Genomic DNA, 18,160 nt, shown 5'->3' on the forward strand with positions numbered 1-18,160 from the left:
TAAAATCCAGAAGGTCTTCTGGTAAAGGTATTTTAGTAGAAAGCTAGAAGGTATTCTTATAGTAAGTCTTATTATAGAAACCCAAAGGGTCTTCTTATAGAGTGTCAGGATGTCTTCTTATATTAGACCAGAATGTCTTTTTATACTTATGATCGACCAGAAGGTATAATAATAAAATACCCAAATGTCAATTAATAGAATTTCATTTTATTAAAGAAGACCAAAATGGCTTCTTATATAAGTTCAAATGCTCTTCAGCTGGAACCCCAGAAAATATTCAAATGGAAGATCAGAAGGTCTTCTAATAGAAAGTCTGATATTCAGGATTATTTTTTCCTTAAAATTGTTCATAACAAAATCGCACTATGTCGTCGATAGCCTCACGAATAATATAATAATCTTTTTGAGCAGTGGATTTGTTGCCTGCATGGCATGTAGTCCGGTGTCTTCTTAAAAGTAAATATTATGGTCTAGAGCAATATCATCGAATTTCGACAATAAATACTTATTAATCATGCGAAACTAACTCATTTTTTTAAAGTAAGGTTCAATGACTCCGCCTTTCCATGTACCACAAAAAAACAGTCACACGCTCAGGAGGTGAGGCTTGTTAAAAATAATTCTATTGTGGTTTCCCGGATCCCCAGATGCGACGATTTTAAACGACGAGGTAATTAACGAGCAGCAAATGGTCCTCTTCCGCCAACATGATTTTTCCAGGGAATTCTGCATATTTCAAGAACCCAATAAGCAAAGTCATGACGTTGTTGATGATCGGGTTTCAAGTTCTCCAAGGCCCAAATCTATAAACCCATTTCCAAAGAATGACACGAAATGGACATGTTTGGACATACTATGGGTTTCAGTAGCATTATTCCCAGTTGCTCCCCCAAATGTTCACGGAATATCAAATTAATGCTGGCGGAAGAAATTCCCAACAAAACGCGTACTGATTACGTTTATGACGAAAAATATCGAACTTTCCAAGAGATATGACAGATAACGCCATGAAAAACTAATGCTGATATCCTCAGTATTATGGCTTTGCTAAAAACGTGCCTCATCGAAGTATTGGAAATATACCCTATGTTTCTCTGTAACAAATCCGTTTCAGACATTTTGGAGTCGATTTACAAATGTTCGTCCGCCCGCCTGTCTCTCGAAGGGATAAACCGATTTCATCCAAACTTGCACAACATTTTTTTTTGACTTACCTGCACAAACAACACATGCAATTATTTCGGTGCAGGTAATTCAAAAGTGCAGATATCTTAAATCTCTTAACTGCCTCAACATGCACGTAAGTGAAATCATTGCATAAAAATGGGACAATATTAAATTCTCTGAATAAACGATCAACGCAAAGTATATAATAATGAAACAGAAGGACTATAGTTTTTAACGAATATGTCTCTGTGCAGCTAATTGCAAAAAATTAAAAAAATGTGAGGAACAAATGAAACATTTTGAGCTGTTATCTTAATTGTGCAAGTATGGTCCTTTCTTTACAGGCTACTAATGGCGTAGATTCTACCTTTCAAATTTTAGAAGCAAAAACTTAAAATATGACATTTAACGAAATATTGGATAATTAAAAATAGCATTCGCCCCCCACCAAGAGGGAGAGTGTGCCTTCTGCATGCTCTCCAATTGGTACAGTACTTCGGAGCTGGTGCGCTGGTGGGCGCTGCCTGTGGCTCAGCCACTGTGAGGTAGGCCAATAGGCAGGTACTCACATAAAACTTTTCAATATACTGCTGGAGGACGCTACGTTCGTAGTGGACCGTCCAGACTTTCGCTTCGGCTTAAGTACTGATTTCTTACTTACGGAGCATGGTTCTCTCAATTCGTTTTTCCATAGAAGAGGCCTGTCCCAGACGGGATGACTGAAGACTGGAAGCATATACTGATGGAATGCTGTTACTATTAAGACATTAGAGATTTAGCAAATATTGGTATATCGAATAGAAGGGCGGGGTGGGATTTCAGAAGGGTTATTGAAGACGATCGGACTCTTAGTTGTGTAAGTAGTATTGTTCGAGAAACGTTTAGGAAAAAAGATAGTACTTAGTGGAGTTGGTCTTCGTGCGTAGCTTCCTTGCAGGAGGGCTTGGCTTGTTACACCGGGTGTTGGCGAGCAGTGAACTAACTGCCGTTGGCTGTTGCATCGTGGTGCGCATGTCATGGTGCTTCTGGTTTTCACGAGGTTCACATCTCATGTGGATATCGTGAAAGCTGTCTGTGAGGGCGGTTTTGTTGAGGGTTTGAGTTGTTGCTGTAGCAACCCTATTGCTTTTGCACAATGGGCTCAGGTGACAGACGTTGGCCGAGTAACACTCGGGTCGTTTCGGATCGTAGACCCCTCTGTCGTGGAAACGAGGGTTTGTGTTATGTTGTCCGTTGCCGCGGTTCTTTGAGCCCTTGGTGCAGTCCATGAGGACAGCATGTTAATTGTTTGTGTTCCATATTATTGTTCATCGTTGTTACTGCCGGTGGCAGTGTTTTGCTTGTCACTAGTGGTGTTGCTTCTGCAGAAACGCGGTGTGGTTACATCATTATGTCGTCTGTTTCTGTTTTCGGAACCAGGTCGGACCTGTATCAAACTGTGAGAGGCTTCGGTCTCGAGCCTGATCGGAAGTTTTTTGTACCGAGGATGTCAGGTGTCCCTGGATTTGTAGATCCAGCCTGACCTCTGGCTCAGCCACTGTGAGGAAGGCCAAATGGCAAGCACTCACATAAATTCTCCAGATACTGTTGGAAAATCCTCTAAACCTTCTGTATTTTCCTGTTCTATAAAAGCGGTTAAACAAAACACAAAACGCGTTTTGATCCCGAATATATTCTCTTTAATTGATGATGGCTCCCAAAATACAAATAACAACCCTCCTCTTTAATTTCTAATATCAATCTACCAAACATGCACGTCATCGACACCACATTCCCACGACAAAAAATTTGAACTTTCGATTTCCAATATTTTTTCTTGTTTTTTTTTTTTTTTTTTTTGCAATAACTGCGGTTTTGGGATGAAAACATTTTCCCATGCGGTTAGGAGGTTACCCTCGTACACATTTCACACACAGGGAACACAAAAAAGTGAATGTACCAGTGATTTAAATACTTAGATTGTTGTAGGCGTTTTAAGTATGTGTATTTATTGTAATCATCGTCATCTTCATCGTCGTTGTCTCAAATTTCCACTGATGACTTAACTAATGTCGTCTAACAAGTTGCGCGAGATGTGCAGTGCAATGATCCGAGAGATGGAATGGAATCTATGTCGCATCATCACCATCATCAGCAGGGCAATGAATGAATGAAAGTGTTGACGTAATTGAAACATGTCAGAAAAATAAAGCTGGGTAATGCCGGACGCATTGGCTGGCTGCCCTACTGGTTGACTTGCTGACTATCTGCCTGACAGATGTCCATCAATGTGTCGATTGGGGGGAGAGGGGGATTCCTGTTAATGATATGAATTTCAATTTGTCTCCGACATTAAAATTGTAACACAACGATGAGATGCTTTGCCCGGCATCTGAGATCTGATCTCTGATATAAACAAAAATGTTGTGAAAAAACTCCGAAATTGTAACAACGTATAACGGTACAATGAGTTAATGAGATGAATGTGTGTGTCTTTGTGTCACTAAGTCATTCATTTATGATGTGTTTTGTTTTATTTTAAATGCCGGCAATTTTTTTCCTCAACAACATTCCGCCGCCGAAAGTAATTATATCCACAATTTAGTCATGTGCCCGCCAGTCAGCAAATCTGCCGTCCAGCCAACCAATGTCCGGTGTACCGGTCATGACTTACCAAACTATAACTTAAACCTGACATACAATAATAGCAATACGTACACACAGTGTGTAAAGGTGTTCGTGTGTTGTTGGCTGGCTGACAGGTTTACCTTAGCTCATAACGTCAACTCACACACAAAAGTTGACATATTTTTAAGCTCTGCCTGCTGCTGCCCGGCTTATGAAGTAATATTCGCAGCTGTTATTTGCGCGCTGTGTTTTTTGTTCCGACATTCAACCATTTTATGCAGCGCACAAAAATGAGGTAACAATTTGACAAAAGACGCTTCGACGCGCATACATAAATGAAAGTTGAGTAGCTGGCCACAACAACACATGCTGAATATCAACAACAACAAAAAACATATCAACAAAACATAAATGTGACTTCCACCAACCAAACGCCAGGCATGTTGAACTTGTCTTTAAAAATGTAAACACTGGTAAAGATTTGGTCGGTGGACAGTGGTTTGGGATTAGCTAAAAATATAAATAATCGATCAAGTTTCGTCGGGCAACAAGGAGGAGTATTTATTAGCTATTAATAAATACTAGTAATATTAATTAAGTTTCCAGATCGATCAGCATTAACCCAGATAACGCCAGATATTTTTTCTTCAAAATCTAAAATTTTCTTTTAAACCGGAAATTATTATTTTTATACAAATAAATTTTGGAATAAAATTTTAATAAAAGTTTTAGTATGAAGCGTGGATAGTATAGAACCAGATACAGCTATAAAATAAAAGAATTAATGGAATTTCGCTAATATAACGGTTGTTTCTGATTTTTTAAGGGCTTTGAAACCGTTATATTATTGATTAGACTTAGATTCAAATTCAATGTGTAAGACGACTGTCAATTCGAAAATACAACAAAATAAATTTTAATTTGGCCCATAATTTTGCAGTTAGTCTACTATCAATCCTACATATATTTCTTAAGGCCCTATACTAATAAAATATACCATGTCAGAACCCTCAATAGCTTTGTTCAAATTTTGAAATACATAATGCTATATTTAGGTTTTCATTCGAACAATATATTTTGGTTCTAGACCCGTCTATTAATATACCGATCGGCAATTTTTTTGGCTACATGTACGGGTATGTCCATTAGAATTTGCAATCAAAGTATAGAAATGGACCGACATGGTCGGCGATAGGCAATATATTAACATATTTATAGGGATTGTATTAGGATGACAATAACAGAAACGGTTTTTTACTTTAACCGAAACTGGGATTTCGTTTTGGTTAACCGATTTTATTTTCAATACAAAATTTCAACATCATGTAATGAAAAAATATCATATAGTCCCAAAGCAAAAAAAAAACCCAAATCTTCTAAAGATATATTGTAATATAAATGAATAAAGACGTCTATAAGCTTAGTCGGACCGAACTTTTAATACCCTTCAGAGCCAGGTGGACATTCTAAATTTATCGGAAATTTTATATGTGCGCCATAGTACATTTTTATACCCTACAAACTATTTTGCGAGAGTATCTAAGAGATTGTACCGACACTATATTGGTTCTAGACCCAATTTTTACGGAATTTAGGACGCAGGTGCGGTTCGGGCCGGTTCTATTGTATTACTTTTGTGTGAAAAATGGCAAAATTCTCACTCTATGGCGTACATATTTACTCCTGAAGTACATAGACCCGACATGTTTATAGTATATCCTAAAGGAGTTGTTGACCTTTAAACCTACTCGGATGTGGGAGTTACACTTAAATATGTACAGGTGTTACGTATTTTCATTTGGTTACCACACTAGAGGTCCGTTTATGGTCAAGGATGATGTCTATAATAATTGGTGATGATCACGTAAAATCAACCAAAAACGTTCTATGTAAACTTACGTAAGAGCTGTTGAGTGGTGGATGGTGTAGAGGACATGTTTAAAACGATTAACTGTTTATAAATTAAAATAATAAAAAAACGGGGTTTCCAACGATTATTTCGACATCCTAATGTGGCTTAAGCAAGGGACAACTGCCAGGATCGGGATTTAGCTACGCAAAATATTCTCTTCATAACTATTACACAGGGTTTGCATATTTTGAATGCATCTAGATTGCCGGGTATATTGAGGAAATATTACTATGATTTGCATATTTTTTGCAGTAAAAGGTGTGAAAAAATTGGATAAAATCGAATTCTCTATTCCGCTAATACCGCTCAGGAGCTATTGAACATTGTCAACTACGATTTATATTACGGCTAAATTTGTTTGGCTATGAAATCAAACCTCAACCATTCCTATGGAACGTCCTTACTTATCTAGCCGGCTTGTTACAGAACGGTGGTTCCATAAGCCGAACGTAAAAACGGTCTTGTGCGCATTTCCTCCAATTCGAAAAACCATGTTCCGAGATGTTGTTTTCTACTTGATCTTTCCATCTAATTCGTGGCCTTTCCCTTCTGCGTGAACCATCAGTATGTTCGCTTTTATATGCGTTTTGAGCTGGGACATTCTCATTCATTCGCACAACATCGTAGTCGCTGCAGCTCAATACCACAGACTATGTCGATGTCCGTGTATAGATTGTAAAGCTCGTGGTTCATTCGACGCCGATATTCACCGCCGAAGCAGATCGGCGCGTAGATCTTTCGGAGAAATTTTCTCTCAAGCACCCCAAAAGCTGTAGTATCAGCGTCTTGTAAAGTGTAAGTTTGTTCCTAGTGCGGTCAAATGTTAAGGCGTTGCTCATGGTTTTCTTCGACTGTAATGACGACATGAATTCTTGCCACAAGGTTGTATGATCAATAAGGAATATTACCTTGTGCGTAAATTTTTGGCAAAAAACAAAACCGTAATCATGGCTAAACCACCATATGCATCGGACTTTGAATCCGTTGATCTATAGTTTTATTTACTATTATCCTCTCGGAGCATATGTCTTCCACGAAGCATCCCCATCTTATTTGATTAGTTGCCCTTGTTTTTGAATTGCATTCGAGTACCATTTTTATACTATGGATATATTTTCTCAAGATTTGGTCAATATATCTCTATTTCCTACGTTTAATCTGCTTTTGCATGGGTTCCTAGTGCCACAGCCTTACACAGCAGCTCACTATATTCTGCTAGCTTGATTTTATAGATGAGTCGAGTAATTTAAACTTGATTTTCCTGGTTATATGGGAGCTGCTCCATACACGAAGCTGTCGTCCGAATGATGCTCTCGCTTTTGTTAGTCTATTGACTATGTCCGTTTCTGACACACCTCTTTTTGTTACAGTCCTAGACCTAGTCTAGACCGGATGTTGTTAATGGCTTTGGGTTTTATGATATTAATATTCTCATTTTTTTAAATTTGACTGCATGTTGGATATCTTATGAGAAAGAGGACATATATCATTCCTCTTTCTCATAAGATATCCAACATGCAGTCAAATTTAAAAGAAGGAGAATATTAATATCATGAAACCCAAAGCAATTAACAACCGCGTAAAGTAAATCTCCGAGATGCCGTGAGAGACTTCATATGATATATTTTCTCTGAGAGCAGACTTCATTCATTTATACAGTACAATTGTGAACAATATGAGTATCATGATTTTCTCCCGCGTTGATGACAACTAACTACAAATATTTTTTTAAGTATGGCCAAGGGTCCACAGAATGATATAATAAGGAAAAATTATAATTTTTATTTCGAATAGAAAACAGTATTTTATGATCGGTTTTATTCTCAAAAATATTCTTTAGAATACAAGTTTTTGTTATAACAATCCTTGACAAATATCCTTTAAAATCCAAGCTTCTAGTCAGAAATCCCATCAAAAATATACCTTATAAATTCAAAGGCCTAATATAATAGTCCCTCCAAAATAACCACGTTTCTGGTTAGATAGTCTACTTTTGTGGCTCCCGAAAATACATAAAAATAACCGTGTTTATGCCTTTGATATTACCTACATATAAGTTTAAAAATCATTGATAAAATATATTTTACACACGAACTTCGTGAAGGTAAAATCGAGACTCTATCCAAAATTGACACACCAATACTGAATTAGAGATTGAAAAGTCCACTAGGTGTACTTTCAGAAAATTATGAATTTTTTTCAGTTAAAGCGGTTTTGAATATCTGTTGGAATGACCTTTCCGGTAAAATGGGTCGGTCATTAAATTTTCTTCCATACTGATTTTTTGTATTTTTAAAATAATTAAAATTTAAAACAATTTCTATGATGCATTTTTATGAATTATGCATTATCTGAAAGTACACCTAGTGGGTTTTTCAATGCCTGGTTCCGATTGGTTGCTTATTGAGATTATTGTATAATGCCAAGAATTTGGAACCGGTAATTACAGAAATGTTGGTTACTCTTACCGGGCTTGAGTCGCCTTGTTGTAACCCACTGTTCACAAAAAACAAAGCTCACATATAAATAGTTTTCATTTTCATTGAATATTTCGCGTTTAATAATTTAATCACGAATACAAAACAACAATAACAACAAAACATTACAACAACAAAACACCAAACTCTTAAAAAACAAAAAAGACTCAAAACAAGACGAAATTGTTTTGGTGGATACCGCAAAAATTGGAGTTAACAGTTAGGTGCTGCAGCTATGCGCAAGTGTCGAGTTGTGGCTGCTTCACAATAATGTGGAGATCGATTTTGCAACAATAACAACAACGTCGTCAGCAAATGAAAACGAAAGTGAAAGCATAAATTGTTGGCAGAAAGAAACAAAAACGGAACATGTGAAGCGGCAACAGCGGGTAGGCTTTATTTCTTCGATTTTAAATCTAACTGGAGCGTTTAGTGGAGTCAGGTTTTTTCAGCTCTCTGTTACAATTTAATTTCTTTTATTGGTGCGATAAACGCCATACTTCCAATATTTATGGTCAAATCGAATGGACGTGGTGTTTTTATTTTCAAGTTCAACGATAAATTTAATTAACCAACTGATTCATTCTGTGTGAATGATTCACAGTCAATGGATTGGGTAGTAGTGGGGGCCTGTTTGGTGAACATGTGAATTGGAAGAGTAAATGAATGTTGAAAAAAATTATGAAAATTTGAAAAATGGCCTATTGCAAGTCATTCAATTTTGTTTATGTGTGTTTTTAAAGAAATTTAAGATTTACAAATGTTGTCGCACATGCGCCGAACAAATATATGAATACGTATTGCTCGTTATTTGTTTGTTTAGACAATTAGCTTAACAAATTTTATTTTATTTGGCCCCAGGCATTTCGCACCATTTTGGTGGTGGGGGAACGAACAATGATGGACAATGCAAAATATCCACTCAGCCCGCGGTTCAATATTTTTTGTTTACGTTATGAAATTTGGCATGTCGGCCAAATCTAAGCCGTATTTTTTATTGTTTGGGGTTTACCACCTACTGCACGTTAACTATTTTTATATTTTTGTGTAATTCCATAACTGTTTACTGTTATGAATTCGTCGCTGTTAGTCTGCGTAATCGCTTAACTCGTGATGGTATAACTGTGGCTCTTTGTATGCTCTCCACAATTAGAGGGAGGGGTATTAGCTTGGCTTTGGTAACCCTTTCAAAAGTCCACGATTTTTTGTAACCTCCCAAAAATATTCCTTAAAAATTGACCACTTTTGGTAACCTCCCAAAAAATATTCCTTAAACCAGTGAGCGGAGCAGTATAGTTGGACGGGCCGACCATATGATGCCCTACACAACTTCCACGAAAATCTAACTTTCTGTGGTAATATATTCTGAACTTGAGCAATATTTCGCGATATTTGCAACCTAATATTCAGTTCAGCCCTTCTAATTACTTGTTCAGATTCTCTTCACCGTGGGTTGTGTTGTTATGTTCGGCTTTCAACCGTGGCCTATAGATCGACTCGAAAAAAGATGAATAATAAGTTTTCGATCCACTTCATCCCAATATTATTATCACCGGAAATTATAGGCGTTGTCCTTGACCGTAAACGGATCCTCATAGAAAATTTCAAAGCGATCAGCGCTATATTTCCGCCCTCTAGTGTGTTAATGGGTTACTAAATAATATTTGAATACGTAAGCACCTGAAACTATTTTAGTCTATCTCCCACATCCGAGTACATACGACAATATAATTGGTATCAATTTAAAGTCTAACCACTCTTCTCGGGTCTATGTCCGCCACCGGTAAATATATTCGCCATAGAATACAAATTTTGTAATTTTTCACACAAAAGTCAGGGCCCATTTGACCCGCTAAATACTGACCGTTCTTTATGAAAATAGGCATGCTTATTCTTTGGCCCGATCCCCTTCTCCATGTAATAATTCGCGATGTTTGGGCCATAATTGCGGCCTCTGGAGCGATCAGAAAAACCGACAAAAATTTGAAAATATTCTTTAAAAAATCCACGCCATTTGTTAAGCTCTCAAAAATATTCTGTAAGAAATCCACGGTTTTGTTAAGTCTCTCAAAAATATTCTTTAAAAAATCCACGCATTTGTTAAGCCTCTCAAAAATATTCTTTAAAAAATCCATGCCTTTGTTAAGCATCTCAAAAATATTCCTTAAGAAATCCATGCCTTTGTTAAGCCTCACAAAAATATTCTTTAAAAAATCCACGCCTTTGTTAAGCCTCTCAAAAATATTCTTTAAAAAATCCACGCCTTTGTTAAGCCTCTCAAAAATATTCTTTAAAAAATCCACGCCTTTGGTAACCCTCTCCAAAATATTCTTTAAAAAATCCACGGCTTTGGTAACCCTCTACAAAATATTCTTTAAACAAATCCACGCCTTTGGTAACCCTCCCCAAAATATTCTTTAAAAAAGCCACGCCTTTGGTAACCCTCTAAAAAATATTCTTTAAAAAATCCACGCCTTTGGTAACCCTCTAAAAAATATTCTTTAAAAAATCCACGCCTTTGGGTAACCTCCCAAAAATATTCATTAAAAAATCCACGCCTTTGGGTAACCTCCCAAAAATATTCTTTAAAAAATCCACGCCTTTGTTAGGCCTCTCAAAAATATTCTTTAAAAAATCCACGCCTTTGGGTAACCTCCCAAAAATATTCTTTAAAAAATCCACGCCTTTGGTAAGCCTCTCAAAAATATTCTTTAAAAATTCCGCGCCTTTGGTAAGCCTCTCAAAAATATTCTTTAAAAAATCCACGCCTTTGTTAAGCCTCTCAAAAATATTCTTTCAAAAGTCCACGCCTTTTGGTAACCTCCCAAAAATATTCTTTAAAAAAATACACGAATTTAATAAACCTTAAAAAATCATTCATAAATCCTATTTAAAGTCCCCTTCATTAGGGAGAGGGAGGGAATATTTCGGTCTTATATTTCGCGTTAGTTAACTGCATGAATGAATTGCGGATTAAATCACCAACTGCTTAAGGTGTAAACGAAACCCCAAAAACAAATTTTCTTATTAAAATGCAAATTGACGAAAGTAGTAGTAGTACCCGCACTTATTTTCTTCGCCAGAAAAAAACACAATTCAACAACTTTGTGTTACTGCACAGTGTGTTTCACAAGAGCGTGCGACAAAAAATCCATCATACCTTGACCACACCTAATAACCATCGGCAAATCAATATTGAAAGCGCGTTTAATAAATACAATGCCCCAAATTATAGGTGTTGGTGGTGGTGGTACGTTGTAAACATACTCACACACACACACTCACAGATATTTATTTCGATAAAACAATAAATCCAAGTTATGAAATTTACATATAAACAATTAAACAGAAAACGTAATAGTAGTATTATTATTATTGATGTTATTCAAAAAAATTGCTTGTTGCATTTCATTAACAAACCCTAAAATTTTAATTTGATTTTTGTTATGAGTATTGGATTGATTATTATTTTGCTGAGAAAATTGTTTTTCGGTGAAATGTGTGTGTAATTACAAATTTTGATTATGAAAAGGTGTTGAGGAATATACAGGTCATCCATGTCAATGGGTGGTACAATTTTGATTACGATTATATTTTATTAAATAGCTAGTAGAGATATACTACAACTATCCAGGTAGGAAAGCTGATAATGATCATCACATTATAAGACAATAAGTATATTATATCAAATATTTGTTCAAAAAAATATAAATATGTCGAAATTTTTCTAAGAATATTTTTGATTTTTATTAAAGCCATAATTAGAATAGATTATGTTCTAGGAATTAAGCCGTGCCCTGGTTACCAAAGGCGTGGATTTTTTTTTTTAAAGAATATTTGTCAAGCACAACCAAAGGAGTGGTTTTTTCAAAGAATATTTTTTCAGGGTCTCAAGAATATTTTTCAAGGGCTATCCAAGGCGTGGATTTTCTAAACAACATTTTTCAAGGGCTATCCAAGGCTTGGATTTTCTAAAGAACATTTTTAAGGGCTATCCAGAATTGGCCATCCTACGTTGCTGAAGCGTACAAATTTTGCCGAAGAAACAGAAATATTTTGAAATATTGTTTCGATATTGAATTAATTGGTCACCGATATTTTATTTTTAGTTACAATAGGTCATTACTGCAGAAAATGAAAGCCATTGGTAGTTCCGTAGGGTTCGGCACTACTTTGGTTTTGTTTACTTAGCTGGCTAGAGACAGAACATTTGTTTTATAAGCCGAACTTAAAAAATATGTCCAAGCGCGTCGGTTTTGTGTGCAGCTCTTCCAATAAAATATACCATGTTTCGGAATGTTGTCTTCCATCAAATGCGTGGCCTTCCTCTTCTGTGTGACTCATCAGTTCACTCACTTTTATATTCCTTTTGTGCTGGGGCATGCTCATCCATTCTCACAAGATGGTCTAGCCAATGTAGTCACTGCAGTTTGATACGTCTGACTATGTCAATGTCCGAGAATAGCTGGCACAACTAATGGTTCATTCAACGGCCATATTCACCGTCGACGCAGATCGGCCCATAAATCTTTCGGAACATTTTTCTCTCAAACACTCCAAGAGCTGCCGCATCTGCTTGCGCAAGTACTCATGCTTCAGATCCATACAACCGCACAGCTAATATCAGCGTCTTGTAGAGTGTGACTTTGGACTGGCGAGAGTTGGTCTTGTTCTTAGAATGCTTACTCAAACCATAGCATCTGTTGTCCAAAACTATTGTCTTTCGGATTTCAAAGCTGATGTTATTAGCTTTGTTTATGGCGGTACCGAGCTATATCGAACCTCAAAACTGCAGTTTTTAAGTTCCACAGTTGGTCCGGTTCTACTGGACGTCTTGCGCGTTGATACTATCAGCTTGGTCTTCTCGCCATTTACTGCCAGAGCCACTTTGGCAGACTCCTTCTCAATTTGTTCAAAGGTGGCTGTTGCTGCTCGCAATGTTCCACCCATTTTGTCGATGTCGTCGGCATAGGCGAGTAACATATGCTGTTTGGTGTACAGAGCACCATTTCTGTTCACCTATGCGTCTCATATGACCTTTTCCAGCAGGTTGTAAAAAAGATCACAGGACAAACTGTCACCTTGTCTAAATCTTCGTTCGGTTTTGAAGGGCTCTGAGAGGTCCTTTTCGACTTTAACTGATGATCTTGTGCTATTAAAATGGATAGGGCTATCGAATGCGGCTTTATAATAGACGAATAGGTGAAATGTGCCGATGTGTTTTTCGTGGGTCTTTTCCTGTATTTGGCGCAGAGTGAAAATCTGGTCAATGGTAGATATGCAAGGCCTCAAACCGCATTGGTATGGTCCAATACTGTCATTGACCATTGACTTCATTCGTTCACTTAGCGCGAAGACTAGTTTCCTGGTCATCGATATAAACAATTATTTAATGGAGTCTGATTGTTATATTTTTAGTTTCTATAGGCCATTGCGACTGCAAAAAAATAAAAGCCATTGGTAGTGTCGTAAGGTTCGGCACTACATTGGCTTTGTTTACTTTTCTTTAATAACTCCATTAACTGCCTTTACGAACCTTGTACTTGTAAACAGAAGTCGTATTCCCACAGTTATGTGTGCTGTTGCTATACATCTCTCCTTAAAAGTCATTTTATTAGAAAAAAACCTACGTTGGACTTCTTTGAAAGCCTTTGACGAGTTTAGTAAGAACTCAGAAAGACAAATCCGATAAAGGTCTAAATTTTGAGTTATGATGTGATTAAGTTTTTGATGGTAACTTTTGGGATAACATGTCTTGAGTCAAATCGGATAAGGAATATTTTTGTATCTCGAGTCATTATTTGCTTGTACCGTTAAGTAAATACAACAAGACTAGGTTATTTTACCTCAAAATATTCTACAATGGTAATTATTACAGAGGAAAATACCTGTCCTCAATGTACAATTTATTCGAAGTTATTAACCCGTTGTGGCCCAATGTTGCCCACAGGCAACAAAATGTTTTAGAGCTTATATTTAACATGTAGAGTGTAGATATATATTCTTTGGATTTCATACGTCAAGACCTGATTTTGGACGATGCATATTAAAAGAAAAATCTAAAAAATTAAAATTTTTGGTAATGTTATGAGCTTTTCAATATACAGATGAGGGGAAATGTGTACAGTACTAATTTGTGTATACAGTCCAAATTATTTAAATCGCTTGGTATTCAAAATGTACGAATTTTTCGAACATAATTATTTTTGATTCTTGTAAAACAGAATATAGAGAATAATTTAAAATGAATCTTTCGTCGTTTTTGCATTTGGTTTACTTGATATTGGGCTTTTATTTTTCAGAAGGAACGTACTGTATCCCTCGAATGCAAGGATGTAGCGATGTCAAATTTTGTCTATATCCCATCTAGGTTAGTTGCATTAAATCTGTGAAGAGAAAATTGTTCTATGATTACGGAAAAAAATTCGGGGCTCAAGGGGTTAATGTTCGTAGATACAAAGTTTTCTGAAAAAATTGGTAAAGGATGATGAAAAAATAATATCTAGTTATTTTCTTTAGGGACCCTATCTTAAATCGTATGAGCAAAATAAGGCATATTTTACGCTTCAAGAAAATGAGGGCGAAAAATCTACACAAGGACTCGTCAGGAGCCGTTCTTCCCATAAAAGTAGAAATTAAGGTTTTGTGTCTCTTAAAATGAAATGATTGGGATAGGGTTTCTATTTGCAGCTTTTAAAAATTAAAAATTTGTTAGATCCTCGTAGGGAACGGGTTCTATAAATATATTATCCTTTCCTCCTATGATTTCTCAATACTGAAACAAATATTCATATTTTTTTCCTTTCCATGAACTGTTTCATGTTTTATTTCTATTTTTGTTGCTATCAACTAGTTCGTGCAGGTGCGTGCCTTCCCATCGACTAGTCCCTTATAATTTTTTTATTCTAAATATAAAAATAAACATTTATTGATTGATTTTGTCTCTCCTTCTTATTATTTTTCTTTCTAGGTCGTTCATGGTGTACAAATCGAAACTGTTGAAACTCCAGTGGATGAATTGCAAAATTTACAAGAAGAAGAGTCTACTTCTGGCAAGGTGACGACAGCGACAAAAACAACGACAACACAATCACATCGTTCGACAAGACATAAACGCAGCATTGAAGAGCGCCCACTACGTATATCACTTATATATGATAATTCCGTTATTGGGTAAGTACTTGAAGAACTAGTGATCGACCGAGTGACCGACAGACCAAGTGACCGGCAGACCGTATGACCACCATATTGACAGACTGGCTGGTTAAAAACACTTCCACGTATAATTTTTAATGACAGACAACTAAGGTAGCTCAGACATTTTGCAAATGTATTTTCGAGAATACACCACCACCACACACACTCACATCGACAAAGAATTTATGTCAGACTTTTGGTAGAGTATAACATTGCGTTACTTCGTTACCCGACGCTACGTTCTTGTTTTTGCTCTGCTGTAATCCACCGGCTAGTCAATGAGCCAACACCATCGAGAATTCTACGAAGATATATTTTAACTTGTAGAACAACACATTAAGAACACCCGTTCACGCAGGTGACACAATAATCCATTTGTAAAGCAATACCAGCAACAACAGCAGCAGCAAAAAAGTAACAGTGCTTATCGTCGCGTTACAGGTTTCTGTATATTTGCATAGAATATCAATGCAAATCCGAAATATGCAATCTGATTATAAATTGTAAATATTACAGCACAGCACAACGAAGCCACTTTTGTAATTGAGAGGGAGGGTGGGTCATTTATAATCTAATTCTGAATAGATCACCGTCAATATTCTGAAGAGAACGTCATGCGCAACGGTTTCCTGCATTGGCAACATGTCAATGGATTTAGTGGCGAAAATCGCGAATTCAGGTTTTTGGGCAATCAGAACAATTGCGGCAAAGAGTAATGACTCAGATAGGAAAATGTATGCGTCTTCTAATTCTTTCCGAACAACACAAATATCGCAATATTTAAGTTAGCGGTTTAGAATTTCGCATATACATTACTGATACTCTTAGGTTTTTTTAGTATTGAAAATTGGATATTTTGGACCACGTTCGGAATATGCTGTAAATTGGCATTCCGTGTTCTTGGAGCGTGAAAAACATTGGTTTGGTATATCCCTTACAATAGTTTCAAGTAAAGGCACAATATCCAAACGAGGTGGCTGTCCTTTAGCTTACAGGCTTAGAAAAAAATCCTAACCTATATTCTAAAAGAAAATAACAAAAAACTACTTAAAATGTGTCAGTCGGCTTTTTTTAAAGATACCAAATATAGTGGACGGATGGTTCCCTCGATCTGGGTTTAGTAAAAGTATTACAATTTGCAAAGTTAAATTTGTTCGGACATTCAATTCGCTTGTAATTGATCAATAAATTTTAAAAATGTTGGCACATGAGGAATAGATCCATCCTTTGGATTGTGCCAAAAGGAAGGGTCTATTCCTCATATTCGGATACGATAAAAATAGAACGGTGTATAAAGTTTCGATGGAAATGGATGTTCGGTTTGCTCTACATGGCATGATCAAGATTTAAAAATGTTTATTATTCTAGAAAGAGTGGATCCATTAGTTCTATCTTTTTTTAGTTAAAATCGGATAGTCGGTTCACGTGATATTATAACATCTTGAGCATTTTGTGGATTATGTACCAGAAGGAGTGGACCGACGGGTTGCATTTTCAGACATAATCTAGGTACGGTAAACATATTACGATGAACAAAGTTTCGATTTGGTATTCCGTTCGCTTCATTTGAAATGTACAAGTTTCCAAAATGTCAACAATTGTAGGGAGGTTCTAGAAGGAGTAGGCCGATTAGTCCCATTACTCAATATTATAAAGTCATGGTTATAATATTAGGTTATCCAAAGTTTAGTTCACGAGATATTGTAAAATAAATTGTCAGCAAAATTTTGACCATTTTGTGTGGGAGGGTACCAGAAGGAGTGGTCCGACATTTCCCATCATCGAATTTAATTTATGTCTAAAAGAAATATTACAAAGTACAAAGTTTAGATGAAATCGGTTGCTCCCTTCAAGAGATTTCGTGCGCAGCAGCCGGTCAGACAGATTGGCGGAATTTTTAAATCGACTCCAAATTATCTAAAATGAATTTGTTCCATAGAAATATGGGGTCTTAAACCAATATTTCGATGAGGCACATTTTGTAGCATAAATAGATCCAGGTTTTATCTTTGCACCCCGTATAATAATCCTGTCCCATTTTCGACACATTTATGATTTTAGCCACATTTCTCGCTCAATATGGCTATAAATAGTAGGGTTTTACGACAACTCGAACCAAAATATTCTGAACACCACCAAGTAGAGTTGTGAAATCTAATGAATCAAGAACACATACAAAAGCCGATTAGACGTAGGAACTGGAGATGGATTGTTCACAAAGCATAACCTGAATGGCTCTTAAATGGAATCTCCAGAAATTACGAAATCAAGATTTGTTGAGGAGGGCCGTTACATTTACTATGTTGTAAAAATGAATCCTAGATCGCTTTGTTGCACGCTTTTAAGTGATTCATCTATCTGTACAATCTTTAGAACGTGCTCGCCGTGAACAGTTCACTATGATGATTCATCTATCTATTCGGCTATTGACTTTTCAATTGACTGTTATAATCGCGCTTTTATAATTTGTACCGATTGTCGTGACCGATCATTGGTCGAATATCCGAATTGAGATTAACTTTTTAGCAGAAGAAGAGATTAGAAAATTAGTACGAAAAGCTTCCTGTAGATAAAATCAGAGATGTGGAGCCGGCTAATTTAGCTGTCTTGTTGTTCCAAAGGCCGCGCTAAAAAATATTTCCAAGTGCATTTGAGAAACCATGATCCGTCTGACTATGTCGATGTCCGAGAATATATGGTATTACTCATGGTTCATTCGACGGCGATATTCACCGTCGATGCAGATCGGTCCATACATCTTCCGGAGAATTTTTCTTTCAAACACACCAAGAGGTGCCTC

At 36.5% G+C, this 18,160-nt stretch overlaps 1 protein-coding gene across 1 annotated transcript in view; it reads left to right on the top strand.

The window, feature by feature from the left end:
- The window catches only part of LOC133334749 (leishmanolysin-like peptidase), a 60,554-nt gene that overhangs the window by 27,059 nt on the left and 15,335 nt on the right, over nucleotides 1-18,160 (top strand). Inside the window, exon 2 of the mRNA XM_061543077.1 lies at nucleotides 15,134-15,336. Within this exon, the coding sequence (XP_061399061.1) occupies nucleotides 15,134-15,336 (203 nt within the window). The remainder of the gene's footprint in view (nucleotides 1-15,133; nucleotides 15,337-18,160) is intronic.

This window comes from Musca vetustissima, unplaced genomic scaffold (assembly GCF_032173495.1).
Source record: "Musca vetustissima isolate MV318-11 ecotype Yass unplaced genomic scaffold, APGP_CSIRO_Mvet_v1 utg25722, whole genome shotgun sequence".
Classification (NCBI taxonomy): Eukaryota; Metazoa; Arthropoda; class Insecta; order Diptera; family Muscidae; genus Musca; species Musca vetustissima.